At 39.7% G+C, this 27,982-nt stretch overlaps 2 protein-coding genes across 3 annotated transcripts; one reads left to right on the top strand and one right to left on the bottom strand.

Moving 5' to 3' along the window:
• Window positions 1–127: 127 nt before the first annotated feature.
• On the top strand, window positions 128–22,165 carry LOC146451333 (chloride channel protein C-like). 2 transcript variants are annotated; one of them, XM_085099411.1, is made up of 25 exons: window positions 128–184; window positions 264–482; window positions 2,426–2,547; window positions 2,750–2,783; window positions 2,917–2,997; window positions 3,899–4,074; window positions 4,641–4,733; window positions 5,689–5,848; window positions 6,419–6,502; window positions 6,814–6,918; window positions 8,035–8,124; window positions 9,578–9,660; window positions 11,462–11,589; window positions 12,289–12,370; window positions 12,928–13,017; window positions 13,945–14,015; window positions 14,622–14,722; window positions 15,330–15,499; window positions 15,725–15,776; window positions 15,950–16,074; window positions 17,157–17,262; window positions 18,368–18,469; window positions 19,108–19,196; window positions 20,469–20,498; window positions 21,300–22,165. In XM_085099411.1, the coding sequence occupies exons 2-25, from the start codon at window positions 270–272 to the stop codon at window positions 21,439–21,441; spliced, it is 2,529 nt and encodes an 842-aa protein (XP_084955537.1). In that variant the 5' UTR covers window positions 128–184; window positions 264–269; the 3' UTR covers window positions 21,442–22,165. The 2 variants fall into 2 exon arrangements, with proteins under 2 accessions (XP_084955537.1, XP_084955536.1); XM_085099410.1 differs by having other exon boundaries at window positions 154–482.
• Window positions 22,166–23,180: 1,015 nt separating this feature from the next.
• LOC146451332 (thrombospondin-1-like) lies at window positions 23,181–27,267 on the bottom strand. The gene is made up of 3 exons (XM_085099450.1): window positions 26,754–27,267; window positions 24,979–25,158; window positions 23,181–23,550 (listed from the first exon to the last, which is right to left on the bottom strand). Exons 1-3 carry the CDS (start codon window positions 27,124–27,126, stop codon window positions 23,261–23,263), a joined length of 843 nt encoding a protein of 280 aa, XP_084955576.1. The 5' UTR covers window positions 27,127–27,267; the 3' UTR covers window positions 23,181–23,260.
• Between the last annotated feature and the right edge of the window lie 715 nt (window positions 27,268–27,982).

Below are 27,982 nucleotides of genomic sequence, written 5' to 3'. Positions count from 1 at the left end.
TAAATAAACGCGGCGAAATTTAATTTATTCTAGCTGCATGAAACTTCGGTCACGTTCGGAAGCGATCGCACCGTGGCTTTGACTAATCGGGTGTAGTCGGTTACGATTAATTTTCGGTCAACAACATCTCGCATGACAGACCATGGATGTGCATGGTGCATGAAAGCTGAAGACTGGATCACTGGTGGGAATCAGTGTGTGAAAGTGAAACAATCTGTTTTCAAATTGGTAGCTTGTGGAACTGTTTTTATTGTGTATTGTAGGACAACATGTCTTTGAGAAGAAAGCAAAGCAAATATGGCGTGTCATCTTCGCATGCGGACGAAGACACTCTTCCCACGGAAACTCAAACGAGTTTCTTCCAAAAGGGCCGCGAATTTGAAAGTCGCTATGACAATCACCATTACACGGTAGAGGAGAGAGAAAAGCTTGGTACTTTCGAGAGTGTGGACTATCTGCCTCCGCATAGCGCTGTCTACAAGGTAAGTCGAATCTGTATCCAAGAGTTCAGTTTATATATGTTACATAAACTCGTGGATACAAATTCACTGAAGACTATGCACGGAGACTGACTTAACCACTCGCTATTTTACTGTCTTGTAAAGCCGTATTCTGCAAAGCTTATTGACAGCTCTAGGTAGGCTTACACTCAGTTTTGAAATAAAGGCTGCTTAGCAATGGTTTCCTTATCAATGCAAGTGAGAAGCACAATAAAGCCCCCGCCCCCTCCCCTCCCTCAGAGGAATCAAATGAACATTTTGCGAAACGCCCTCTGCCAAAACTGATGCTAATTAATTCCTTCGCTCCCTTGGGGCATCAACAAACACTCAGCAAGGGTTGAACAATGCTGTCAACAGATAAAAAATAAAGGCTGTAATTTTTTCTTTGCCCCAGTGGTAGGGCACTGGAAAATTGCCAGGTTCGTCACTGGTCATATACAACACAAGTTCAGAAGTTCCCCACAAAAGCAAGAATATCTGAAATGTTAAAGCCTTCAAACAGAAAAGGTAGTCATGGTGTCTTGGAAGCGGATGGTTGAAAAAAGGGTTGGGAAATTAAGGCCTGCGCGACTTCTACCTCACATCCTATTTTCCACTCGGTCTTTTGAGCAATTTAGTTTCTTGTGTATAGTGGGCTTGCTATGATTTGGAAGTTTAAAACAAATTTTAGTCCTTTGAACCACTGCATGTTTCAAATTTTGACCTCAATGATTATTTCTGCATTATGTCATAATAAGCGCACATGATCCTAAAGTTCTAAAGCACTGTTCATCACTTTTGGATCCTAACAAGGTAAAATGCTAATTAAAACAATTGGAAATAAATAAGGCTATATCACAAGGTAAAAGCTTATAAAAAGACTAATAAAAAGTCTGTTGAAATGAAAGGGTCTCAAGATCATGCTTAAAAGAAGGCAGGTCCACTACAAGTCTCAAATGATAAGGCAGGCTGTGCCAAAGTGTTTGTGTCACAGGGAGCTTAACGTTTTTCTCTTCTGGGTATTTTAGTCTGTTGACTGTGTTCTGATGAAGAGAGCAGGCAAATATTTGAGGGATTTTTTCTTGACTTGGCAATGTTTTATCTAGGTATGAACTGGATGTTTGCAATGAATGCAGATGAGTTTTTGTCAAAAACCTATCATTACTTTTGATTGATGGGTTATTGACCAATCAAAATGCTCCATTGCTTCCCCTTAATTCAGTAACCTTCAAATCAAAAAGAATGAAACAACTCTTCATTCTGGAAGCATTAGCAAACAACTCACTAACTGGTTACGATCAACAAAAATGCACCCAAGCAAAAAAAAAAATTCAAGAATTACCCACCCTGTCCCTAAATGACAGATAATCTGAGTCAAACCAAAATCATACCGGCTTTTTTCCCTTGGGAATTTTTGAGGATCTGTCAAAGATTAACAAAAACATATTGAAAGAACCACAGGTATGTGCTGACGTATCCCAAAAGTTTCAGCAAAACCTTAGGGTTGCTATGACAACCCTGAGGTAAAGGATCAGAAGGGGTGTGGAGTGTTTGAAATTTTTCTTCAGTGACCATTTGACAACTTACTCTTTTGGTTTAGTAACAAGGAACTAGGAAACTTGTGGTAACTCCGATCTCCAGGACTAAAATGTAAGTTGCCAATGGCGCCTAAAATGATCACAACATGGAGCGCTGCGCTGGAGTTTCAAATTTTGGCAGCTTCTCTGAACATTAAAAAAAAGCAAATCTAACCCCCTTTTAAAAATGGAAAAAATTGCCATCTTTTCTTCTCAGGGAAGGGTACAAAATCATTTAAAAAAAAATGAAATGTTCTGAAAAATGCTACATACAGTGTAACAGTGTAATATGCTAGTTTAAGTTGTAAATTAAAGTACCCGGCCAAATTTTACAACTTTTCACTGAATAAAATTGTTTTGATATTTTAGAACTGGTTGAAGCAGCAGCCTTCACGTCTGGACTGGGATCGCTGGGTCATGATGGGATTGATCGGCTTTACTGTTGGGTTCATTGGATTCCTCATGCATCAACTTATTGATGTTATATCAGAGTAAGATTACAGGCAATACACTAATGATCTTAAAAAATAAAAGATTTTCTTTCTAGGGAAAGGGTGGAAGAGCTTGCAACCCCCACTATAAGCAGTTAAAATATCAGATTTGTCTTACAATGTATTTAAAACCTACTCTTTTGAAACATACTGCTGAAGGATGCACCCTAGCCTGACATTCCTTTATTTTTGTTTGCTGCAGGGTAAAGTGGGATAAAGCTTCTGAGTTTATCAAGGTACAGTGCATAACATGCCAGATCTATGTTACAGATCCACATGCAGGTAGAAGTGTAACTGTTAATAAAAATTGTTTTAATAATAAATGTCAGTATTAAAATTTGAAATTTATGTCCTTTATGTGTTTTTTAGGATCGTGACTTTGCTGTGGCATGGGTTTGGGTCACTGGATATAGTGTTTTATTTGTCATTGCAAGTTCTGTTCCAGTAGTGGTTAGTAGTCATGAACTTTGTTCATTCATGGATAGAAATGGTACTGACAGAGAGTGTCTCCAGTCCATCCTCACCATTAAACATGGCGGAAAGCGAACAGCGAAAATAGTCGATTGTGTTGCTCATAACATTGTTAAAACGTAGCATACAATCATCCAACAACTAAAAAATATGACAATATCAAAGAAAAAAACTTTTACTGACAATTGAATTCATTTATTTTTTCAAGAAAACTTGAAAAAACCTTCAAACCATTTATATAAGTATACTGAAGGTGGCATGGATATGGAAAGTAGCCACCAGTTTCTAATGAAATCCCTTGATCAAAACAGATTTTGTAGGTCATGTACGTCCTGCTACACAATTTAACACTGAATCGAATAATACACAGTTCAACATCCTTCAACTTTTGTTGATCAGCAAATGTTGAACATTGTTGCGACTTGTTGACCTGTTGACTTGTTGCGGCAACTTGTTGAACACTGAATAGAGCCAAGCTCGATTTTCGTTCAACAACGCTCAACAACTTTCAACATGTTGAATGGTATATTTCAACGTTTAACTTCACATGATACACTGTTCAACATAATTTGTTGAACAGCAGCTGCAACAATAATTGTTGCTCAACAAATGTTGAACCATGTATCATTGGCTTTAAAGTCCCAGTGTCATCATACATATTCTCCTTACCACTGCTTACTATTCCTCGTCTACTTCTTACACGATTAGTTCTGAGAATATTTTAAAACATCAATTGAAGGCATTTTAACTTTAGTCATTCAAATGCCTCTCATGCAGATGTTCATTAAACAGTGGGAAAGAAGTGCACTCATGGCAGGCCCCGACAATTTCCATACTAATATTTAATTTAATGTATCAATGGTCTGTTTTATACATGTAGTACTACCGCCCGTCTGCTGGAGGTTCAGGTATCCCTGAGTTGATTGGTTTCTTGAATGGAACTGTGGTTCGACACATCTTCAACTTCAAGACCATGATAGTGAAGTTCTTTTCTTGTGTATGTGCTGTTGGTGCCGGCCTTCCTATTGGCCCTGAAGGTCCCATGATTCATCTTGGGTATGTTGCTTCCAGAAATCTTTACTTTAATTGAATGTTAGTTTAAGAGTAAATTTCAGTTTAAAAGCTTAATACTTCTGCACACTTAAATGAAGGGGTGCACCCGTGGAATATAGCCCGGAGTGATTCTTGATCTCATGTTAAATTCTCCTTTGTTTGTAGAAGGTAGAACAAGGAAATTTGTTTGGAGAATCTAGCAGTCTATCAGGTGTCACTTAAGATGTTTTTCCATGCACCCCTTCAAATTTAGACACATAGGAAAACAAGAATTTGTTCATTTAAAAAAATGTCTTTCACAACTACCCTTAACTTTTATGGGTCAGTGGGCCTTGATAGCCTGGAGAATAATTAGACTTAAGTGCATAATTTGTATTAATAGTGCTGCGCCATACTAAAGAAATTGTTTTAGGTGTAAACTGTAATGAGGAAAGATTTTGCAGAGAGGGGGATTGGCCTGGGTAAGGTGAAGATAAGATTGGAAAGTTTAATGAGTAAGTTTGCCTCCTTTCCACTGATCTACATAGTTTTGAATCTATCAATAAAGTGAACATTTACTGTGATTACAGGAGCCTCATTGGTGCAGGCCTCAGCCAGTTTAAATCACAGACTCTTAAATTTAAGTTGCCATTCTTTGAAAGATTTCGGAACACAGAAGATAGGTAAGGAAATGTTTTCTTCGCATGTACGTAGGGCTTAAATGATTGTTCACATCCCTCCACCCATGAAACAGATGGATTCATTCAAAAATTTATAATATTGCTTAAAAGTTGCTTTTATTAATTTTATCGTCATGTTAAATATCGTTTCAAACTGAAACCTTTCCACCTTTTTGAAACTTCAACTGCATCCAATATTGTATAGTCCTGAAGGAAACACCGTGTCTAATAAAGATTTTACAGTTATCCTTGCCTAGGGGTTATTGGGTGGGGAGGGGAGGCTGCTTGTACCTTTTCCTTTTAGAAGCACAACTTAATTAAAGAAATTAATATGTGATCATTTTTAGAATGCTGATAAAATCCTAATCTGTACATAAAAATAAAATTTCAATTGAACGTTAAGAGAGGTCTTCAGTTAATGTCTGAGTTTCTGGTCTGATGTTAAGGTGATACTATTTTTCCCTATTAAAAGGCCACTCTATTCAAAAATTTGTACAATAACATTATTTTATAACTTAAGGACTGTGCCTACTAATACGAAAGTATTTTTGCGCGGTTTATGACTATGCGGGAAAAGCAGATTTAAGCAAGGGCTATTGGAATTCAAAATGAAATTAATTGGGGGTAACCATGCATATTTCAGAGATAATTAAGCAACAATAATTCAAAAAAACCGGTAAAATACAAACCATTGTATGGCGTTTTTTTCTCTTTTTTTTCTTTCATTTTGAAGCTTTTTATCTCTGAAAAATGCATGGTTACCCCTAATTTTCTTTTTGGATACCAAGAACACTTGCTAAGTTCTGCTTTCTCCGCATAGTTTTAAACCGGGCAAAAATATCCCTGTATTAGTAGCTAGGCACCACCCATTGGAAACCCAGTAACAAAAGTAGGCACCGTCCTTAAAATGTTAAATTTAAAGCGCCTCCAAATCACATTCAGTTTTTCAATCACACAGGCGTAACTTCATTTCCGCGGGCGCAGCAGCAGGTGTGGCGTCAGCCTTTGGAGCTCCAGTGGGTGGACTGTTGTTCTCTATGGAGGAAGTGTCTTCTTTCTGGAACATGAAATTATCATGGCAGACATTCTTTGCATGCATGGTATCTACATTCACTACAGTAAGTTATGAACAGAAATTGAAAACATTACCACAAGAAATACATGTATGTAATAGCAGTGACAATGAAAGTTGTCAGTTACTTTTAATTATTTGCTGCTCACTTTCTTAATATAATTAATATTAAGGACGGTGCCTACTAATACAGAGGTATTTTTTTGCAGTTTATGACTATGCAGGAAAAGTAGATCTAAGCAAGGGCTATCATGAAATCCATAAATAAGATTGGGGGTAATCACGCATTTTTCAGAGATAATTAAGCAACAATTTTTCTAAAAAGCAGTAAAATACAAAGCAATGTATGGCGTTTTATCTCCAAATTGAAGCTTTCTTATATCTGAAAAATGCATGGTTACCCCAAATTTTCTTTTTGGATACCAAGAGCACTAGCCAAGTTCTGCTTTCTCCACATAGTTTTAAACCGTGCACAAATATCCCTGTATTAGTAGGCACCACCCATAGGAAACCCGAGTATCTCGAGATGCGCAGAACGTATGCGCAGTAACAAAAGTAGGCACCGTCCTTTACAATACCTTTTTGATTTGTTTAAATAATTTTTGTTTGTTTGTAGGATTTGTTCAATTCAGCTTTTGAAGGCTTCAAGTATCAAGGAGATTTTGGCTCGTTTAAAGCTGACAAAAACATCTTATTTCAGGCAAGTTTTAAGCAAAGCTTTAGGCAGGAAAATGGCAATGATGGCAAACATGTGACTGTTGCTCCACTGATTAGCATTGCAAACTATACCTGAATTGTTATGGTTAAAAGATAATAAGTGATCATGACATGCAGATCTGGGAAAGAATGTGTTGTTTCAAAAAATATCCTATCCCTACCATCAATTAGTATTTTTGCCTTGGGACTGACTCACTCAATAATTTTTGAGTGAGTCATTCAGAAGGATGGGCACAGGCTGTTAGTGGGGTTCTAACATTTTCATTCAGGACTGTTGAACTGATTTTATTGCAGATTAGTCATGGCATTGGTTTAAACATTTTGGCTTTTATACCAACTGTTATTCTTGGAATCATTGGTGGATTACTAGGAGCTGTATTTACATTTATTAATTTAAAGGTATGATATACATTGTATGTATGGCAATAATCTTGCCCAGTATGACTTGTGTCTAGTGAAGTTCTAAATAATGATCAGTTTAGCTATTAGAGTCTAAGACTCTGACTGTTATAATTAATACTTCAGGTAAAAAAGCTCGTTCATGTTTTTGGCCAATGATTGTTTGATTGTAATCGCCAACCGGAAACAACTTGGTTAACTACTGTAATTAAATGTAACGTCAATCACTTAGGGCAAAGTGACAGGGATCGGAATTGGAAGATCATGGTCATGAATACTTACATGAATACTTATATTGTAATCTGTGAGAAACGCGTGCTTGTGAATGTAGTGAAAAACCTTGTGAAACCCAGTGAAGGGAATACAAAATCCTTAACAATGTCTTCAAGTGTGTTTTGATGCGTTTAGCAAACGGGAATTTATCGTGATCTCGGGACTAATCAGTTGTGTTGGCCGCAATCGGGAGATTCCCGGCAAAGCAAACTAACCAACCAACAAAAAACGCTCATTCAAGAAACTAGGCTTCAAGATAGCTGGACAGTAGCAAGTTGTTAAAAAAACAGTCTCCAAATAAACAAGGGAAATAATTTTCTAGCTTCACTGTAGCAATGAAAGTAGCAAGATTTTCCTAAAATGATTACATCCCTTTTCTAATCTTGTCCAAATTAAAGTAATATATCAACAACAATTTAATATTAGAAAAGACAAATTACAATATTACATACCCACAATTAGCAAGGGCTATTCGAGGTGGGTAGCATTTACAGTTGTTTGCACGCTCAAAAGGAACAGAAAATTAACAGCACAAAATCTATATATCAAACACGTTGAATACTGTTTCATCTGATTTCCTAACCAAGAACTAGGTTGCAAAAATTAGGCACTGAGTTTTTTTAAACCAATTTGAGGTGTTTTTTGGAAATCCGATGAAACAAGTATTTACACTCTTTTGAGTACTTGATATTGCTTCCTAAACCATGAATAATTCAAAGCAAATGTTCATGAAATTTTCTGATAATTAGATAAAATTTCCTTCACAGTGGTGAGTTCCTTTGTTTTCTGTTCATGAGAATCATAATTATTAAGAATATTGCCATGTCTCGTTTTTGGTTTAAGATTGCAAGGTTTAGACGATCCCGACTTGCCAAGATTAAGTCTAAACAGTGGAAAAACATTGCCAAACTGTGTGAGCCAATAGTAATTATGGTATGTGTTGTAAAAATGTCTAAAATGTGTTACTGCCTTTCCATTTCCCTAGTTAAAGCGCCTTGTTTCTCTTTGTTTGATTTGGTGGATAAAATTTAATTTGCAATAGTCACTATTCAAGTTAAACTCCTTAAGCAGTATTTCTTGTTCTACTGTTCTTTTGTCGACATTGTAATTGTCATTTATTATAAATGAATTCGGGAGTCTTGCTGTGTTTTGGGCTTGGACTTCATTGGGACAAGGAGTAATATTATTTAAAGACTTTAGGAGCATAATTTGGAGCTCGCCCTGTTTAGCCTAAATTACATTGTACAATTAAACTGACTGATGGGAGTTTGAGTTCAAAGCTTGGGAAGTCTACAAATTATAAGTTCAACACCCAGCCTTCAACGGTATACATTGGCCCAAGTTTCAGTGCAAGAAAAATCTCCCTCATCCTATCTTTAGCATGTGATCAGGGTAACAAGGCAACATTGTACAGGGAGAGGGGGTGGAGACAGTGGCTGAGCATGGGACAAGAAATATTGCGCGTACGTGAAAGAGTATCAACGATTTTTGCAACTAATTGAAAAGCGGAGAGCATAACCAACCCAAATGCCATGTCAGATCGCTTTTTTTGTTTTAGCTCAGATTCACCAGAGTTTTTGCATGTGGCCTTGAATTCGTTCAGGAAATGTTGCCCCAATGTTTACCCGCTTCTTTGCGCTTCGTTTAGTGATAAAAACGGAAATCTTGCCGATAATCATAGGTTTTAATTGCTCACGAAGCATGAAGCAACGGACAAAACATTGGGGCAACGTTTCCTGGGAGAATTCAAGGCCAAATGCTAAAACTCCGGCGAATCTGAGCCGCTAAAACAACAAAAGCGATTTGAAGTTATGCTCCCAGCCCTTCAATAATATTATTATTAGTTGCAAAATTGATTAGACACTATCGCCAAACACTCAACCCTGAATGGCAAATATTGGCCCAAGACACAGTGCATCTATCTTTGGCACGTAATCCAGGTAGCAAGGCAACAGTGTGCCACCTATTTTACTTCATTAGATACCACCTTTGACATAGATGTGCCTTGCACCTGGTTCCTCTCCCGTGACTGTTCGTGCCACCGTTCGTAATCTTCGTGTTTTTTATTAGTGTTCTCATTTGTAATTTTTACTTGACTTTTATTAGGTTGGGGTTGCGCCTCGCATGGGTATCATGTCCCGCTCGCGCTAACCCTTTTTGGCCTTTTTCTCTCATATTTATAATTTGCTGTTAATTAATTAATTAATTAATTAATTAATTGACCAATCAGTAAAGCTGGAAGAATTTTACAGGGAGAGGGAGGGGGAGGGGGAGGGGGGATGGAGACAGTGATAGAGCAATTTGGACAAGAAATATTCCGCGTACATGAAAGAGTGTCTCAATACGTTTTGCAACTAACATTAGTCCTTATGTGTTGTTGTTGCAGGTTATTACAGGCTCAGCGTCAGTGTTTTTACCTGCAGCGTTCTCGTGCACACCATTTCAGTGCTCTTTTTCTCCCGAGGGAAGGTAAACAACAGTTCTTTTTCAGTTTCAAATGCTTTCTCGATTCCCAGACTAGGGAGCAGAGATGGTGTAGTGGTAGGAGCACTCTCCTTCCTCCAGTGTGGCGCTGGTTCGATTACTGGACTTGACGTTATATGTGGGTTGAGTTTGTTGTTGATTCTTGTCCTTGCTCTGAGAGTTTTTTCTCCGGTTACTTCGGTCTTCCGCTCTCCTCAAAAAATATACTATCTAATACTATCCAAATTCGAATTCGATCTGGAGAGTTTCCCCAGTTATTGCGCTAAATACAGTGACATTTAAATAAAGTAGGTGGTTTTTTTTAATTAATACTATTCATTAGTTCCAAGGGAGTGGTTACAAGTGATACAGTCGCAGTGTTCTCCTGCTATATTACAGGTCCCCTTTGGTGTCCTATCAATCTTTAATTCAGCCCATCTCGGATTCTCCACTATCTTGAAATCTGACTACAGTAGAACCCCGTTAATACGACCACCTTCGGGCCGTGAAAATGCGGTCGTGATAACGGGGTGGTCGGATTAACGAGGCTGTAAAACTAAGGAAATGACTGGACTTTAAATTCGTTCGGGGCACAAAAAAATGATCGTAATGACGAAGTGGTCGCAAAGCGGGGTTCTACGGTACCAGTATCTTGGATCACCCTCAATCTCAATGTCTGGCTGTCTTGAATCTCCCACTATCGCAAAACTTCCACTATCAGTATCTTGAACTAAAATAATGTTACGCACTTCCTTTGGCCTATTTAAAAATTAAAACAGCCAGGTTTGCCTCCATTGCAGAAGAACCATAAGTTCAATGGTAACAAAATGATAACAGAACTTGAAAACAATGTTGTGCGTCCAATGAACTACAGTGTATAATAATCTGTCTTTGACAACGGTTTAAAGTGATGATGTTTGCCTACAAGTCAAGGTGGCCATGCAACGTGATCATTAGGGAGCTTTAGCTACGACGACGGCAACGAGAATATCAAAAATTAAGAAATTGGCTTAATTATCGAAACAACAACTTTGCACGTGCATTACATTTCTTTGCCGTCACTGCACGACTAGGACGTGAAATTTCCTGATAGGACGTTTTGTGGAGGACGTAAACACACGACGACGAACTTTTCTTTCCCTTTCTAAACTTGGGTGCGGTCTCCCAGAACTCAACCTCAGGAAATTTCACCTACATTTGACATTTAGTGGGAGTTGGAATAATCGAGACGACGTTACTAGTGATGTTTTCGCTGCCGAAAACTGCCCCTTAAAGGGGCAGTATCATGGGTGATATCATGATTTTGGGCAAAAATTCACTAAATTTACACTTTGAACACTGTGTTAATCAATTTCTAAATCGCTAATTTAAAGAAATATTAATAGTGGTTCTACTGAGACGAAAGGTTGAACCAAAATATAGTACAACCAATTTTCAGTGCGTTACGACAGCGAAAATTGAAAACGTGTGCCCGACGTTTCCAAATTTGAACCCACTTTCATTTTGGTCATCTGCCGGCGAAAATATCCGTGGATAGTTTCTTTGCATTCTCATAGTCTTTTAATAGAATTTAAGTCATTATATCTTGGCTTCTATCAACCGAATAGCGTCTTTTCGATTTTCAATGTGTTACTAAAACTAGCGTGATACTGTCCCTTTAAGCTCCCTAGTGAATGAGGAAAACAAGGCTAAGAACTAAATGGTACAGGTGGCCTTGACAATCCACACAGAGACCTACCTGTAAAAGTGGAATCTACTTCATGAGTATCATAAATTGTCGATTTTCTGATGATATGTTCCTTTGTAGCACGAAGTGTCTGTCGGACAGCCAACATCCTCTGCACACTGAACGAGATGTGAACAACTACACTTGTCCAGTGGGAATCACGATAACTATTAATGGGACCAAGTTTACTAACTCCTCCTTTAATGAAGGTAAGAAGCAGTAGCGTGATAATAATTTAATGATAATTTATAATGATGATGACGACGACGACGATGATAATAATAGGGACCTTAAGCAGCGACGACGACGACGTCAACGAGAACGTCAGAAAACAATAGTTTTAATTAGCAAGACACTGGGTCTGCATACACTTTGGTGCATTTCTTTGCCGTCCTCTGCAAAACAACAACGTGAAATGACCAAATTTAAGGTTTTATGGAAAACGTGAACGCATGATGATTAATTTTCCTTTCTCTTTATGAACTTTAAAGGCGCCCCTACGACGTTAGCTTTTCGATAGTTCGGCCACATTACACAAACTGAGAGAGTATAAATCATCTCGAATTTATTCAGAAGACGCGAAGATAACTTTTTAAGTTCCATTTCCGTGTCGTCGTCGTCCCTAATGATGATGACGGCGACGATGATGTTGATAACAACGACGACGAACACGAACACGAACACGAACACGTCATCGATGACGATGACGGCGACGATGATGATGATGACAAACGGAGTGAACACGTCAATTGGGCTAATTCAGAAGTTAGCACTGTTGGGATCGCCTAGGATTATTAGAAAAGTTCTCAAATTGTGGAAGCGATTAACCTTAAGCTCTAGATTACCTAAGGCACGCACGTACGGTATTTGAGACTTTCAAATATTGATTTTTACTTTGTTTCCTTCAGTGGCCACTCTGCTGTTTGTTACTGGAGAGAAAGCCATTCATCACTTGTTCTCCCGGGATACTCCTTATGAACTTGGATACGGGTAAGAAGCAGTATTGGCAATCAGATTCTAAATTCCCCTTTACGTTTGACAGACGTTTTGGATCATTTTTCCTTGGAAAATTTTGTTCCTTGTCTGGGCATTTGTCCAGAGATTATCCGATCTAAATTCTGCATTGACCTCCGGCATTGACCTAGTTACTAAAACGCAACGGGAGCCATGAAAGGACTGACGATACAGACAACTGTGTATGCTTCATTAAGCAGACAGTTAAAGTCTTTAACCGTTTCAGCTTATATCCATTCAGCTGTGATATACATCGAATATGAGAATCTTGTGATTATCTTATTTTGTTTTCACATTCACTTGTTCCTGAACAAACGCTACCATCATTGTTTTCTAGGCTCCAGTTGTTCAAAGAGGGAATAACTTTATCCAGCGGATAAGTCGCTATCTAGCGAATAAAGTATATTGGTTGGAGAACATTTTATCCGCTGGATAGTGATTTATTAACTGGATAGACTTATCCGCTCTTTGAACAACCCGAGCCAGAATGTCGACAAGCCCGTGGCAAATGTGCTTGTTATAATTTTTTTCAGGTCTCTGTTTACAGTACTAGTAATATACTTCCTTCTCGCTTGTTGGTCAGCTGGTACCGCTATTTCAAGCGGTTTGGTCGTACCTATGCTGTAAGTGCAAACTTTTAAAACTTTTCTTTACTGTGGGCTCGTTTGGGTTACCTGTGCAATGATATGGTGCGTGGTTGTCCTGCGTTGTTTCCTTTCCCGGCCCAAGCTCACAACAAGTTAACACAGGTGCGGGAGATGCTGTTGCTAGTGAACATTAACCCCACTTTATCCGTCACTACATGATACAACACTATCATGGTTCACTTCCTTTAACCTTTTTCGAATCTGTACCTGTTTCTAACTAAATCTGAAGCTTAAACAAGAAGCTTCGAACTATTTATAGAAGGAATGACACTTTCCTTTTGTCGGAACTTTTGGTCTTCGGTCTTCTTTCGATTTTAAATCGTGACACGTTTTTTGTTCGAACCCCCTGTGATATAAATATGCTTAAAAATAAATATGTTCGAAACGTCGTAACATGTTAACTTTGTAATGTTACTTGAGTGCATTACTAGACATAAAAACCAAAATATCACCACAGCGAAGGTGTAAAGTTAGCACAGAGCGCTAACTGGAGACACTTTCCAGATCGAATGGGAATTTAGAAATGTTGGTTTTTGAAGAGATGGGAAAACCGGAGTACCCGGAGAAAAACCTCTCGGAGCAAGGACGAGAACCAACAACAAACTCAACCCACATATGACGCTCCGAAGTGGCTAATACGGGGTTTTGTTCTAGCGTTAAGCAACTATAGGCGTTTTACTACTCAACCCTTGATGGGAAGTCCAAATATCGCAGGGTGACTCCTAGCAGTGTATCGCCGGTTCCCATTTATACACGTGGGTGAAGAGAGACAATGTGGAGCAAAGTTTCTTGTCTGACAGAGGAAACTACAAATATACACAGCGAAAGTAGCTTTAATTTTTTTTCCTTTAACAGCAATTTAGTCCAAAAATGTCATCATTTACAGAATTGTGGTGTTTTCAGATTTATAGGCGGAACATACGGCCGAATTATCGGCAGAGCGATGGTGGATATGTTTGGTGTTCATTCCATAGGTACGCACTACTTATACCAAGAACGTTTGCATGTCTGCTTCTTGCCTCAGCGCCAACTTGACCTTGAAAAAATATAACGTGGATAAATTTTAGTTTGTGCCGTTGTGGCTGGCACGAGCACACTCCCTTTCCGGTGTTTGCTTGTGACGCTCTTGGTGAAGTTCGGAAAAGGCTTCTGCTCTCACAGGCTAGTGCTTTAGAAGCCAATTTGATTTTAGAAGTGAGTTTTTTTTGCTTTCAAAGCCAACTCAAATCGCACAAATGAGTGAGGATAAAGTTCATTCTGTGCTTCCAAATGCCAACCTTGATATGGTAAAATGTAGCGGGGATAAAATCTGCTGGTACTACAAATGCCAATTTGACTGTCATCTTAAAAGTAAAATGAGGATAGAATTTGCTTTCACTTTTCCTGCCAACTTGACAGAAGAGTGTGGTAATGAAAACTTTGCCCCTGTGTTTTAATTTTGTGACAATTAAATGGATAATTTATTTTCTCGCTAATTTAAAAGAGTCGCATTGGGGGAGGAAAGAGCCCTCCCGTATAGATATTCTCTGTTCCTGTTAGAACTTTCCAGGTTAATCGAAAACGGTTTTTACTTTCCTCAGGCTACTGGGCGTGGATGGATCCCGGAGCTTTTGCGCTCATCGGAGCCGCGTCTTTCTTTGGTGGTGTGTCAAGGCTGACCATGTCATTAACAGTGATTATGGTGAGTGTTGATATCATTAAGACTTCAACAAGACATGTTCGGCATCGTGCATCCTTTTTGTTCATGTGACTAGATTTTTCTTATTGTAGCGCTTGAGGCAAAAGCTGCGATTACTTGATAAGTTAAGAAAACCTTTCATCCGCAGATGGAGATCACATCATGCGTATACAGTAGCGTGTTGATTCGGTGAGGTTCGGCAACCTTCGGAATTGATCGGGGTCTCTTCGGTAAATTCCGGAAGTGTTGTGCAACCTTCCGAAATGTTTCAGTGGTCTTCCATATACTTCGAAATATTCTGCTATCTTCGGACATCATGCGTATAGTAGCGTGTTGATTTGGTGAGGTTCGGCAGCCTTCGGAATTGATCAAGTTCTCTTCGGTAAATTCCGGATTTGTTCTGCAACCTTCCGAAATGTTTCAGTGGTCTTCCATAAACTTCGAAATCTTCTGCCATTTTCGGAAATGTTCGTAAATTTTCGGTAGACTTCGTGAGGTTCGGTTACCCTTTTGGCAATCTTCGCAATATGCTAGTTTTGCACTAACATCTTTGTACAGCTACATGTTTCTGGTCTCGATTGGTGAAGCTGTGAAATTATTTTTCTTGCAGATGGAGATCACCAATGACATTCAGTTCTTGTTACCGATCATGGTCGCCATCATGGTTGCTAAATGGGTCGGTGATTTCGCCACTCATCCCCTGTATCATGCACTGCTGGAATTGAAGTGTATTCCATTCCTCGATTCTGAGCCTGTTATTCTCCACGAAGGATCAAAGGCGTAAGTGTTAATGAGAAGTGCAAGTGATGTTCTATGTCGTCGTTCTTCTCGTGGCTGACTGATTCCACGATATTCCTCTCGGGGGTAACTGAGGTGGTCTGCGTTCGGCAGAGGGGTGGGTGGGGGTGTGCCAGCGAAATTGAATATATATGAAGGGTTTAATAAGGTCCCTTCCCCGCCCCCCGGGGCAAGCAGCTGAAATATTTTCTCTCTTCTTGTCGGTAGGATTAACTTGGAGTTGTTTAAAGCTGGAGACGCCATGTCATCGCCGGCAATTGTAAGTTCAGTAGACAAGAAACCTGCCTTATGTTACCTTGTGAAATAATTTCAAGCCGATTGTCTGTGTCTCTCACGTTCTGGCCGTAACACAAATTCTGTGTTCGCACAGTTCAATGTTTGGTTTTTGTTTGGTTGGATTTTTTCATGCGCTTTTGGCTTGTTTTCCTTTAGGTTGTGCACAAGATAGAATCGGTGTCTCGGCTCACCCATCTTTTGTTAGACACTCCACACGGTGGGTATCCCGTGGTGACCACAACCGAGAAGGATGATGAGGTGTTTTCTGGCTTGATATCCAGGTATGACAACGCTTATCTTTTGGGTAAGGGAGGGAGAGGGGATGGGTTACCTGTGGTCATCAAAAGCAACAGATGTAACACAATGTTCGCCTCTCAGGGAAGGGAGGGTGGGGAATGAGTACCTTTCTGTGTAATTTTTCTAAACTATTTGTTAGTAAAAGCATTAGGAGAAAATACTCCCTTTCAAGCCGGTGTGGCACATGGGTGAGCAACAAAATCTTCCCAACCCTGCCTATCGCTAGCCAGTTTCATTGGCAGTCATGCGGCATGCGGCACATACCGAAGCGGCAGCTCTATTGAAGGAACAAAACAATAGAATGATTATATGTTTTTTCATTTTGGGTCAATTTGGGGATCCGTCTGGGGTTGGAGATCATTATGGGGTCAATTTAGGGATCATTTCGGGGAGGCTTTAAATGGGGGGGGGGGGGGGGCATGCATAAAAAAGTTTGGTTATAGGGAGGGGGGTGAGTGAGGGTTATCTAATAATTTACGCAGTCAGAGGTCCGGAAAAATGTCCACCAGGTTAGCAGGAACCAATTTCTTTTCTCCTTTCTTCGGAGGTAGAGTTTTGAGTGGGGGTGGGGGTGATAACAGTTGGGTTGATAGAATCCCACCCATCCACCCCCTTACCTTGTAAGAAATGAATGTTCCCTACAGTTAGACTTAAAGAATACTGAACAAAGGGAAGCGCACTGAATTTCTGCTCTGACCATTATAAACATGATTGGTGGCAAAGCTGGATTGAGACGCTTACCATCTAACATTAATACCATTTCACGTGACTCGACCCCATACCGAGGGTGAGCGGCTTAAAACTTCATGTAACAGCGAGACGCGCGTCAAATCTAAATCCCGTTCAAGCCTGAATTTTTTCAGGCTTTATTTTCGCAGCTGCTTAAGTTGTGTACGTAGCAGCGATGGTCTCTCACTTATTAATATATTTTACTGAAGCTCTGGTCTGGCTGAGGGATAACCTTCCTGATAAAGGAGCTCGTTATGTCGGAGTTTCACTTTTTTTCATTCCTTGGCCAGCTAAAAGTTACTCTTATGTCTTACCAGATTTCTGTTTTTCACTTAAGAAACGACATCTTGGTTCTGCTGTCTCGTGAAGACATATTTTGTTCCCGAGAGAATCTTTCACTGCACGAGGAAGACTTGGATGTTAACAGACTCGATTATTACCAGGTTAGTCGACAAGTAGACTCAGAATGGCGCAGGCATAGCTCCTTTAACACATGAGCACATTTGACCTAGATGCAACCATCCCCCACCCCCCTCCGCCCCCTCAGAAAAGAGAAGAAAGGAGGTGCTCTTTCTCCCCGGAAGTCCGACACCGTCTGAACCTCCCCCCCCCCCCCCTACATCCCCACGAAAAAAAATTACCCTTGACATTAGAATCCTGGCTTTCGAAAGAGTTGTTTTCGTCGTATAATTTGGTCAAATTTCGGCTCATTTTAGTCGTGGATTAAGCCTAAAATCCAGCCTCAACTTTCGAGTACGACAGAAAATTTTATTACTCCAATGATATGGACGCGACGCTTGCTGAATGGAATCTCATTCATTAAAATTTTAAACTGCTAGCAGTCCCTTTCTGAGTAATCTGGCGGTTGAACTATTATGCGGGCGAGGAAAGGAACTGCCAGCTCTTCTAGCTCTCCCGCGCAACTTTCCAGAAACGGACTGCAACCAGTCTATTCAAATCTGAATTCGCAAGCCGCAACTTGCTGACCCTGCCCTCCCTACGCGGGACAATTTGTCCGTTACATTCTCTTCTGTGGGGTCACCCAAACGGCACGTTTGTTCCACAAAGGTATCCAGTTGAAAGGCCGTGGTTTAGCCGTGGCAGCGGCTTGGTTCTGGTACGGAATTTCCGAATTTGTGTAGTGGCAAATGGAACGCGGCTAAGATTTTTCCAAAACTTTGGCAGTCAGGCTGAACTAATCCAATTTAACTTTGGACCAGAATAAACGACAGAGAGGTGATTGAAGGGGAAATTTGTAGGACGGAACAGGTAACTTCCGATGAGATGAGACCTGTCCAACCGAAAAAGTGGTCCCCCTCGAAAGGCGGGCCTTCTTTACCGAAACGTTTCCGGTTGGACCGAACCAATCCAATCAGCTTTGGACAAAAATCCCTGGGAATTTTGGTTGAATAGATCGCGCCTGTTAGTTTTACATCCAATTGGTCGAGAGTGTTGTCCGAATTTTTTTTTTTACCAATCAAAAGCCAAAGGAGTCACGTGACTCTCTGTCTACAGTCAACCGAAAATTGGTCTTGTTGCTTTTTGTAGATGCACCAAGGTTACGGTTACGTAAAGGATGCCGAGCGACTGAACGCCCAGTTGGATCGTTACGCGGACGCTCCGCATTACCAGGAGTTATTCATAGATCTGGTATGTAACACATTCTGTGGTGAACAAGTTACGATTGTTTTCGTCACGTGCTGACGTCCGATCTCACCCCATAGAAATGTAAACCGCCATGAGACTTGGTGATATGTGCGGTATAGAAGAATTCATTCATTCGTTCGTTCGTTCGTTCGTTCGTTCGTTCGTTCGTTCGTTCGTTCGTTCGTTCGTTCGTTCATTCATTCATTCATTCATTTTCATTCATTCATTCATTCATTCATTCATTCATTCATTCATTCATTCATTCATTCATTCATTCATTCATTCATTCATTTTCATTCATTCATTCATTCATTCATTCATTCATTCATTCATTCATTCATTCATTCATTCATTCATTCATTCATTCATTCATTCATTCATTCATTCATTCATTCATTCAGCACCCCTAATTTTAGCTTAAAGTGGTTAGGACTCAAAAACGAGCTCGGCTACCCCCAATGATTTTTAGTATGGAACTGTGATTACCATGTTCAGGTAAAAAGTTTAAAAAATTGGTTGGAAGGGGTAAAGAAACACCTAAAAGTTTCGTCACACTGTTAAAGTTTATTCTAGAAAAATCACATTTGGGTTCAGTGTTATCACTCGCATTGTTACCAAATCACTTTGATTGTACTGTTTAGTCGCCCTACGTGAACCACTCGGCTCCCACTGTCCAGGAAACATTCTCCCTTCACAGAACCTATATCATATTCAGGACTCTGGGACTCAGGTATGTGTGCACTGACTCAGTTTTTTTTTTTTTCTTACTTTGTTATTGAGTATATTGGTGTGTTAGAGCGGTTTTCATTTGAGTGTCGTAAAACCAAAACCAAAGTAATTACTCTGGCCAATCACAACAGAAGCAAACAGCGTAATGAACCAATCAGAAATCGAAGCAAATACATGTAATCGGCGCCAAGCGCGGGAAACGCGTTCGAGTAAGGCACGATTGGTTTTGGTTTTGCTGCTGATTGGTTGAGAACGTGGCGCGTGTTTTGCTGGCCAATCACAGAGCGAAGTAAAGCGAAACCAAAGCAAACGTGAAATTACTTTCGACACTCAATTGAAATCCGCTCTATAATGAGTATAAAACGAAAAAAAAACAGAGAAATTGGAATCAAGGATAAAATTGAACCACGAAATGTGTACTATGTGTAATGATTACCGAACATATAAGGAATCTCAAGGACGATTTGGACAACGACAACCGGAAGTGAGGTCAAAGTCAGTGTGCTTAGTGCGCATGCGTAGCCTAAAACCTTGTCGTCGTGTAATCTTCCGGTGACGCCGTCGGCATCGAAATGGTCACTATTAAAATGAATTCGCCTTTTTTCAAACGTCGTTCCGATTATTCCAACTCGCTTTAAATGTCAAATGTAGGTGAAATTTGGTGGAGTTGAACTCTTGGAGACCGCACCCAAGTTTAGAAACAGAAAGAAAAAATTGTCGTCGTGTGTTTACGTCCCATCAGGAAATTTCACGCCCTGGTCGTGCAGTAACGGTAAAGAAATGTACCAAAAAGTGTAATGCACGCGCAGAGTTGTTGTTTTGGTTATTTTTGACGTTCCCCGTTGCCGTCGCCGTCGTCGTTGCCAAAGCTCCCTATCAACGATAAAGGGACGACGACTGAGATGTTTGAAAGGACACCCTTGTTAGTTAAGCCTGCCACATACTTGAGGAAAGAACTGAGCAAACTGCCTCCCGAGGCGATTAGCTCAGCTGTTTCATCACGTGTGCAATTGAGTTTTTGTGAGTTTTTCGCCTCGCGAGGCCGTGAGGAAAATATCTGTCGTGTTTGATATTTGAGATTTCACCTCGCGAGGCGAAATTCTCATGAAACCTCAACCGCACACTTGAGGAAATAGCTGAGCTGATTGCCTCGCGTGACCTCGCGATTCCTCGCAAGACAGTTTGCTCAGCTCTCTCCTCAAGGGTGCGGCAGGCTTTAGCTTTCTTTGCACCATACTCAACTGATAACCGAGATTCTGTCTTCTTTCCTCAGGCATTTGACTGTTGTGGACAAACGAAACAGGTTAGATGTGGTGTAGTATTCCTTACAATCTTAATGCTGATTGTATTAGACTTTTCTATATATTTTCCGCCCTCCAGCCAGAGGAATCCTAATACTATATTCTATGGGCTACAGTTTCCTTGCCGCCCGTTATGGGTGGCTTACACACGGTCACTCGCGTGGGGAAATTTCAGTTGGTGCTTATGAGATAACTCAGACTTGAGTTTGGCGATTTAATACTTATCCACGTCGTATGGTTAATGGAATATATGTGATGGAATATTTTAAGCCTGGTGAATAAATGAGAAGGATGTATTATTCAGTAAGTGACACAGGCATACACGACAAACAAAATGCGAGTGCTCCTATCAGGAGTCGAACCTAAGACCTTCCGATTACTAGTTCGGATGCTCTACCACTGAGCTGCTGGAGACTCGTGGGAGCTAAGGCCATTAAACTAGGTTAGTGGAATAAACATCCTGCATACTGCTAGGGTTGGAATGTCATGTGTGGCATATGCGCAATGGAATAAATGTGATGGAATATTTTAACCCTGGTGAATAAATGAGAATGATGTATTATTCAGTTAGTGACACAGGCATACTCGGAAAAGAAAATCCGAGTGCTCCTTGGATGTCTGTGTCATGCATGTGTCACTTACTGAATAATACATTATCCTCACGTCGTATGGTTGTTTTGAACTTTGCCACTACCGAACAAACACAGCTTTATCTTAGGGAAACAGTTATCGAAAGTTACTTTCGAGAAAATTTTAAACACGGTTATAAACATGTTACTATTTTAATCATTCTGTATATGTAGGGTGAGAGGAATAATTACCCGTAAAGACCTGATGGGATTCCAAATGGAGGAGCGTATTCACAAGTTCCTCCACTCGTCCCAGGACCAGGAAATGCACCCTCCGAGTTCGTCACCAGGGCACCGCCCGAGCATGGACGCCTGAACGGACGATTTTTTACATGATACACCACAAAACAGTTTCCAGTGACTGCAGATTTTAAATTTTAGGTCGTGGTATCTCAAGTAGTCCCCTCTTTTTGAACCGTAACCAGATTAAAAAAAAGAAAAACGAGAAAATGGGTTGTAAATTTTAGTGATATGGACCATAAATAGTATGATTTTAAAGGAATAGGTTTTTGTTTGCCTTGTTCAAAAATATTTCGAAATTAAGGCCAAACTGATGTATATTTGCAACGCTGATGTTAACATGTTTGATGCATTGAGTTAATTTGAAATGCCTCGAATTTTTCGACAGAATTATGTATAATGACAACGTATCAATGTAGATTTTATTGCCATAGTTATATTTTGAAAGTAAGACCAAACCGATGTATATTATAGAAGCTGTTGTTAACATGCTTGATGCATTGAGATAATTTGGACAGAATTAGGTATAATAAAACGTATCAATTTAGATTTTATTGCGATAGTAATATTTTGAGAGAACTTTAATATAGTGTACTGAAGACAATCTCTAGTTGTCATGAGTACTTGTGATTATAGTAACAAGTTGAAGTTGAGCCGAAAAAAACTGCTGGTTTATAAGGAGTAAGCTCAAGACATGTAATAATTGTGGTAAAATGGTCTTCAGTAGAAAGACAAATGGTAAATTTTCTTCAAATTTATAAACCTCTGTTAAGAGATGATAAAGAGCTACTCATTACCTGTGTTCACGTCTTTGTCTTCTAACTTAAAACTCTTTGTAACGGCGCTATTTGAGAAACGAGTTCTCAGGCTATTTATTAACCAGTAAACAGCAATGATATCAATTGTTTATCTAACCAGTTAGTAATCGTGAAAAGATGTCATGTGATTTAGTAAATAGAAAAAGCTTCCAATGTCTTTTGGGATAGTGGGCTCGCCGTGGTTTAGTATTAATGCATCGAGCTTTCGGTCGAGAGGTTGGAGGTTGATGCCTGGTCTCCTCCAACGGGCGTTTGTTTCCTTACCCAGCAAGCATTTTCTCCACATTCTTTTTCCAGCTAATTGTTCAAATGCGTATTGTATACCAAACCACTAGTAATACCTCGCAAAAATGCTGGTTCGAAACTCTGTGATGGATTAGGAACGCATTCAAAGGAAACAAAAAAAAATGGTACCTGGGCCCAGTTGCTCGAAGCACGGTTAGCGTTAACCCGGGTTAAATACCATGACAACCTATAGGTTTTAATACCTTCTAACCAATGGTTAGCGCTAACCATGCTTCGAGCAACTCAGCCCTGTTTGCTTCATATCACGTTAACACTGAAAATCACTTTAAGCACCGGCCTACGTTAGCCTGCTAACATTTCGGTGGGGAGGGAGATTGAGACCCCGTCCACATGTATCCGGATATTTTTGAATCCGCAACAATGTTATCGGATTCAAAAATTTCCACTCTGGAGAGCGGATTCAAAAATTTCCGCATTTGCTTGCGAATTCGCCGGATGCGTGTGGACGATAGCCGTATCCGGAAAGAAAAAGTTGCGGATTCAAAAATATCCGGATACGTGTGGACGGGGTCTGAGGTAGGTGCTCGACCATGTGGGGCTCGAGCCCGTAATCCCTGACACTGTTTTAAAAAAGGTCATATAAGGGAGCATCACCTTGGGCTTCCTTTTTTATCGGTGATAATGTTCACTGGTGTACCCAACTATCGTTACTCGAAGAAACTACGCGATGCAATTCCATGTTGTACTTTAATTTTAACTTTTCTTTTCATTTCATTGATGCTGCGTTTTGCTAAGACTGTCTTACAGCTCCTTTAGGTAGGCTCACTATTCTTACACTTTTATCTTGTACACAAAGTTAGTTCCTTTCTTCCCGACACCATTCCAACAATCCTTGGACGGTCCGTACATGTCGTACGTCCTCCCGGAGTCCTGTCCACTCCAGCATTCCCCGTAAAACTGGATTCCAAATATGGCGAGACCGCGGTCCTGGACTAGTTCTGCGCATGCGTGTACGGTTTTTGACATGTTCGCCCAGTCGATGTTTCCGCGGAAGTTTTCAATGGGCAAAGGAAGAGCGCGTGGTAATCCATCTTTAAAACATCCAAGCGACTCGTACTCGACTGAAAGAAAATCCATTAGACAAGTCTAGTAAACAGTGTGATACACGATAGGTAATATTAAAATGACAGACGCTAGGCAAACACTGACGCCATTTTCTTTTGTTGTTTGGTCAAACTTCATTAAATAAGTGATACAGACAGCAAGGGACAATACCCTAATAGGCGATTTTTACGATGATGTCATTTTACTACAACTACCAGAAACCTCTTCGTTTTTGTTTCCTTATTTGTAATCCCAGTGAGGTTTAGATAACAATATCCCTAATTTGCAAGAGAATACAACAAAGAGAAGGATTCTGGTAGCTGTAGTAAAGGAAAGCCATCGTGAAAATGGCCCATTTAGCCGTTGTCCTGAGAAAGGTCTGGTATGTTTAAAGGGGGAAGTGTCCGGGATTTGATGTCATTTCAAAACTACCAAAAACATTTTCCTTTCAACAGAAACTTAAAAATAATGGTTCAGTTTTGTTATAAATTACCTCCCCAGTGTACTACAACCTTAGCTTCGATAAGTGTTTCTGGCCACTCAGATGGCCTAACGTTTTACAGTCAATCCAGGTCACGCGTGAACAGTAATTCCAAGAATGAAATGAACATTCGAATTTCTCTTTGTAATGTCCGACGTGTGAATGGAATGTTGGACATCTCTCTGGAAGTCGTTCCGAAAAAGACGCATTTAAAACTGAAAAAAAGATTCAAAATACTTGGGAAACAATTGTTATTCTTGAAATATTCAATTTTGCAATGAAGAAAAATTCATAGCTTTATACTGTCAATAAGCTAGGGAAATTTATACGGGAACTCTGAAATCTCGTTGGCGATTTTGAAAACTGATATGTAAATTTCAAAACGCCGTTCAAATTTCAAAAATATCGTTCACGCGTGACCTGGGTTGACTGTAAAGTTTTCGCATTTTCTTTTCCAAAATGCGCTAGACAAGGTCGCGAGTGCTTTCTTTCAAGAAATCAGTTGATTTGTTTTTCTCGGTGTTCTAGGATTATTTTGTAACTAAGTGAAAGTATCGTTGCACCATTTTCACCAAAAATGGACAAAATCCCAGAGGCTGCATAATTATTGCTCATTCGAATTGGAGACATTTGTACCTGAAACACCATTCTGGCGTATCTAGCCTCCTTTGATGTTTGTTGTTGTTTTTGTTGTTGTTGCTCTTTTTGTTTGAGTCCCTTCTACTAGAAGTATAGTCGTAAACTCCACACCTTGACTCGTTTTAACTTGAACTATGGACGATTTCTGGGTGACAAAATTCAACAGCGACAAGTCTTTTCCTTTCTCGCCAGATATATGCACATGATATACCGTGTTAATTCATCAATGTTTTCAATCATTATGCTACAGTTATACCACCAGAAAGAGATCACCACCCACCATACCTTTAGTGTTACAAAAAAATATAACAGGCTGTTGACAAACCTGTACAATTGTGAGTGTTACATTTTCTTGTTTCAACACTCGGCCCAGGACACGCACTGCCACAAACGGACGAGTTAGTCTGTGAAGAACCGATGCATACCCGCATGCGCTCTTGGATGCCGGAACCACACGACTTGTTACATTTGCCCCAGTCCCCCCAATTGCTCCATCCTGAAAATGCTGCAGAGAAATCACGTTTTAATTGAGCCCGGGTGGGAGAGATCAAATATTACATAAAATTTGGGTACACTCGATCGAAAACACGTTTTCAGCTTCAATAAAGGTACAAACCGTGAACCATGAGACCCAACAGCTTTCCGGGAAGTGTTTTGACCTACGAGCTTACTTGCATCCTTCATGTTAGAAAATAAGAAAGTACGCGTGGTATTTACATATTTCTCGCGGACAAATAAAAAAAAAAATCGAAATATACGCATGCTAAATGGATCACCACATAATTCCATCAGGTCGCATCGTTTTACGATTCACGTTTTGCATTCGACAACGAGTGCAACTTGACACCCAACGGACAAGAATGCACTGGCTGGCCAATGAGAACAGGTTCACAGTAATTTTCACGGAAAGAGTTTAAAAAACAGGAAAAACTTGACATATAAGAAGGAGTTACTATATTCGGAGTTAATAAACAGGAGTTATATTGCAGTGTGGTGAAGGTATGCCAACTTTACAAAAAGTAAACATTAACTTCATTTGAGGATTGGTGTATTTTAACACCAAATATGAAGTCAAATACAGATTAAAACTAACCCACCAAAAGTCAGAAAATTAAACTGAAAGCCAAGCCAGCAAGGACACCCAGCGACATCATTTGAAATAAAATACTACAATTTTTGTTTTATGTTATAACAGCTCGTTTCATTGGGTTTTATGGGGAATATTTTGGTACGCTAACACAGTTTGAACTGTTAGGATTCGTTCTGTGAAGTGTTTAGGGCATTTACGAGCTGTTGTTGGCCTTTTTTTGCTATCTAAATGGCATTTCCTTCTCGCTTCCAAAAAAGGAATTAATTTCCCGTTACACGAAAATTTTAGGCAGTTTTTCTTTACAATTAAATACGAAGTTTTATGGTCTGTCGGCTTCTTCAGTTTCAACCGACACTAAACGGTTTCGTGCGTTTGAGGCAAGTAATTTTTGGTTTCAATTACCGTCACACTGGTCAGACATTGTATTTACTTGTTAAGGAGCTTTAGCAACGATGAGGGCGACAGCAACGAGAACGTCAAAAAAAAAAATAGGCTTAATAACCAAAACAACAACTCTGCACGTGCATTACACTTTTTGGTACATTTCTTTGCCGTCACTGCACGACTAGGACGTGAAATTTCCTGAGAGGACGTTTTGTGAAGGACGTAAACACACGACGACGAATTTTCCTTTCTCTTTCTAAACTTGGGTGCGGTCTCCAAGAATTCAACTCCAGGAAATTTCACCTACATTTGACATTTATAGCGAGTTGGAATAATTGCGACAACGTTTGAAAAACACGAATTTATTTTAATAGTGACGTTTTCGCAGCCGTCGTCGTTGCTAAAGCTCCCTATATTCTCTAAAGTGAAAAACGTTTTAAGGAATATATGAAATTTGATTTTATGCCCTTTCTTTTGCTTCACTGATTTTGCTTTAATTAAAAGAAATGGACTGGACGCGCAAACTGCATGGTTACTTGTTTAGGCTAAGAATTCTGTGAGCGTTTGAACAAAACATTGGTATAATTAATAGAGTACAATTACCCAACACAAATGATATAACAAACCTGTTTCGCAGCAGCCGCCGATGTAATTTATCGGGCACGAGCAAAACCATCGCCCAGGCGAGCCGCCATTGTGACAAAACCTATTACATGGCTGCCACTCCTTGGTGTTCAAATGCTGGCAAGAGCCATTTGCGCAAGATGGCGGACGATGTACTAGTCTGGTTCTCGACTGGTAGCCTTTGTTCCCACACGGAGCCGAGCACTGATTCCAAGGCGTCCACTGGCTTGCGACACACTCTTTACAGAGTGGTACATCGCACAGCCAGCACACTCGTTTTTGAAATGGCTGCAAGGAATTTGCTTCGATTCTACTCTCGCTTAAGCTCGGTATCTTGATCACAAGAGAAAGGGTTAAGATCAGATGAGAAATCATTTTTGATCAATTTAAGAATATCACAGGAGATTATGTCTCCTAGATCGCTGTGCATGCTGAGTCGCTTACAGCTGCTTTTAAGAGCTGTCTGAAGATTTATATGAACATTAATTAAACTAATAGCCAGTCTGTAAACTGTGAAAATTTTTAATTCTTCAAAATGTTTGCTTGGGGAAATTGTTTTTTTTTTTCTACAGGGATAACCTGACGATATTGATTCCTTCTCAGGAGTTCGTTTTTAACTTGTGTTTTGTTGTTTTCTTCCTGAATAAACTGTTACGTTATGTCATTTAGTTTGATTAAAAATGGTAAATGATCAATACATGCTATAAACAAGCGTCAAAGAGTGTAAACTACTCCTTGTCCCAATACATGGTTTGTTTGTTCGTTCGATAGCTGTGTCAAAATTAACGCGTTATGTCGTTGATTAGATATTTGTTGGGAACAAGCAGTAAAGATTTAATATGGAATAAAATATTGAAAATCGGTCGAGTTTATTTTATTGCTATTGAAAACAATTCATATGGTACTCTAACTTCATGAATTTCTGCGACCGGAATTATTACTATACGGGAAATTCGCTTTAGACGGAATTCCATCCAAAAGAATACTGTCTAATGTGAATTTAACATCAGTAAAATCGTCATTTTAAAAATCGCTGGTAGTATTAATTGGAGACAGCAGGAGACTAGGACGAGTATGAGGCCAGGTTACGATTCTTTCACTTCCTTCACCGAATTTCTAGTTCCAGGGTTTTACCGTCCAAGAAAAATGTTCCGTCAGATTTCAAGTAGCTTGGGTCGGGATGTTAGAAAGCCAATTAACGCTAATCTACGATTAAAAGTTAATCGATGTA

Source organism: Pavona decussata, unplaced genomic scaffold, assembly GCF_977016875.1.
Source record: "Pavona decussata unplaced genomic scaffold, jaPavDecu1.1 SCAFFOLD_391, whole genome shotgun sequence".
NCBI lineage: Eukaryota > Metazoa > Cnidaria > Anthozoa > Scleractinia > Agariciidae > Pavona > Pavona decussata.
The sequence above is the reverse complement of the archived record's forward strand: the minus strand, read 5'-3'. Positions and strand labels throughout refer to the sequence as shown.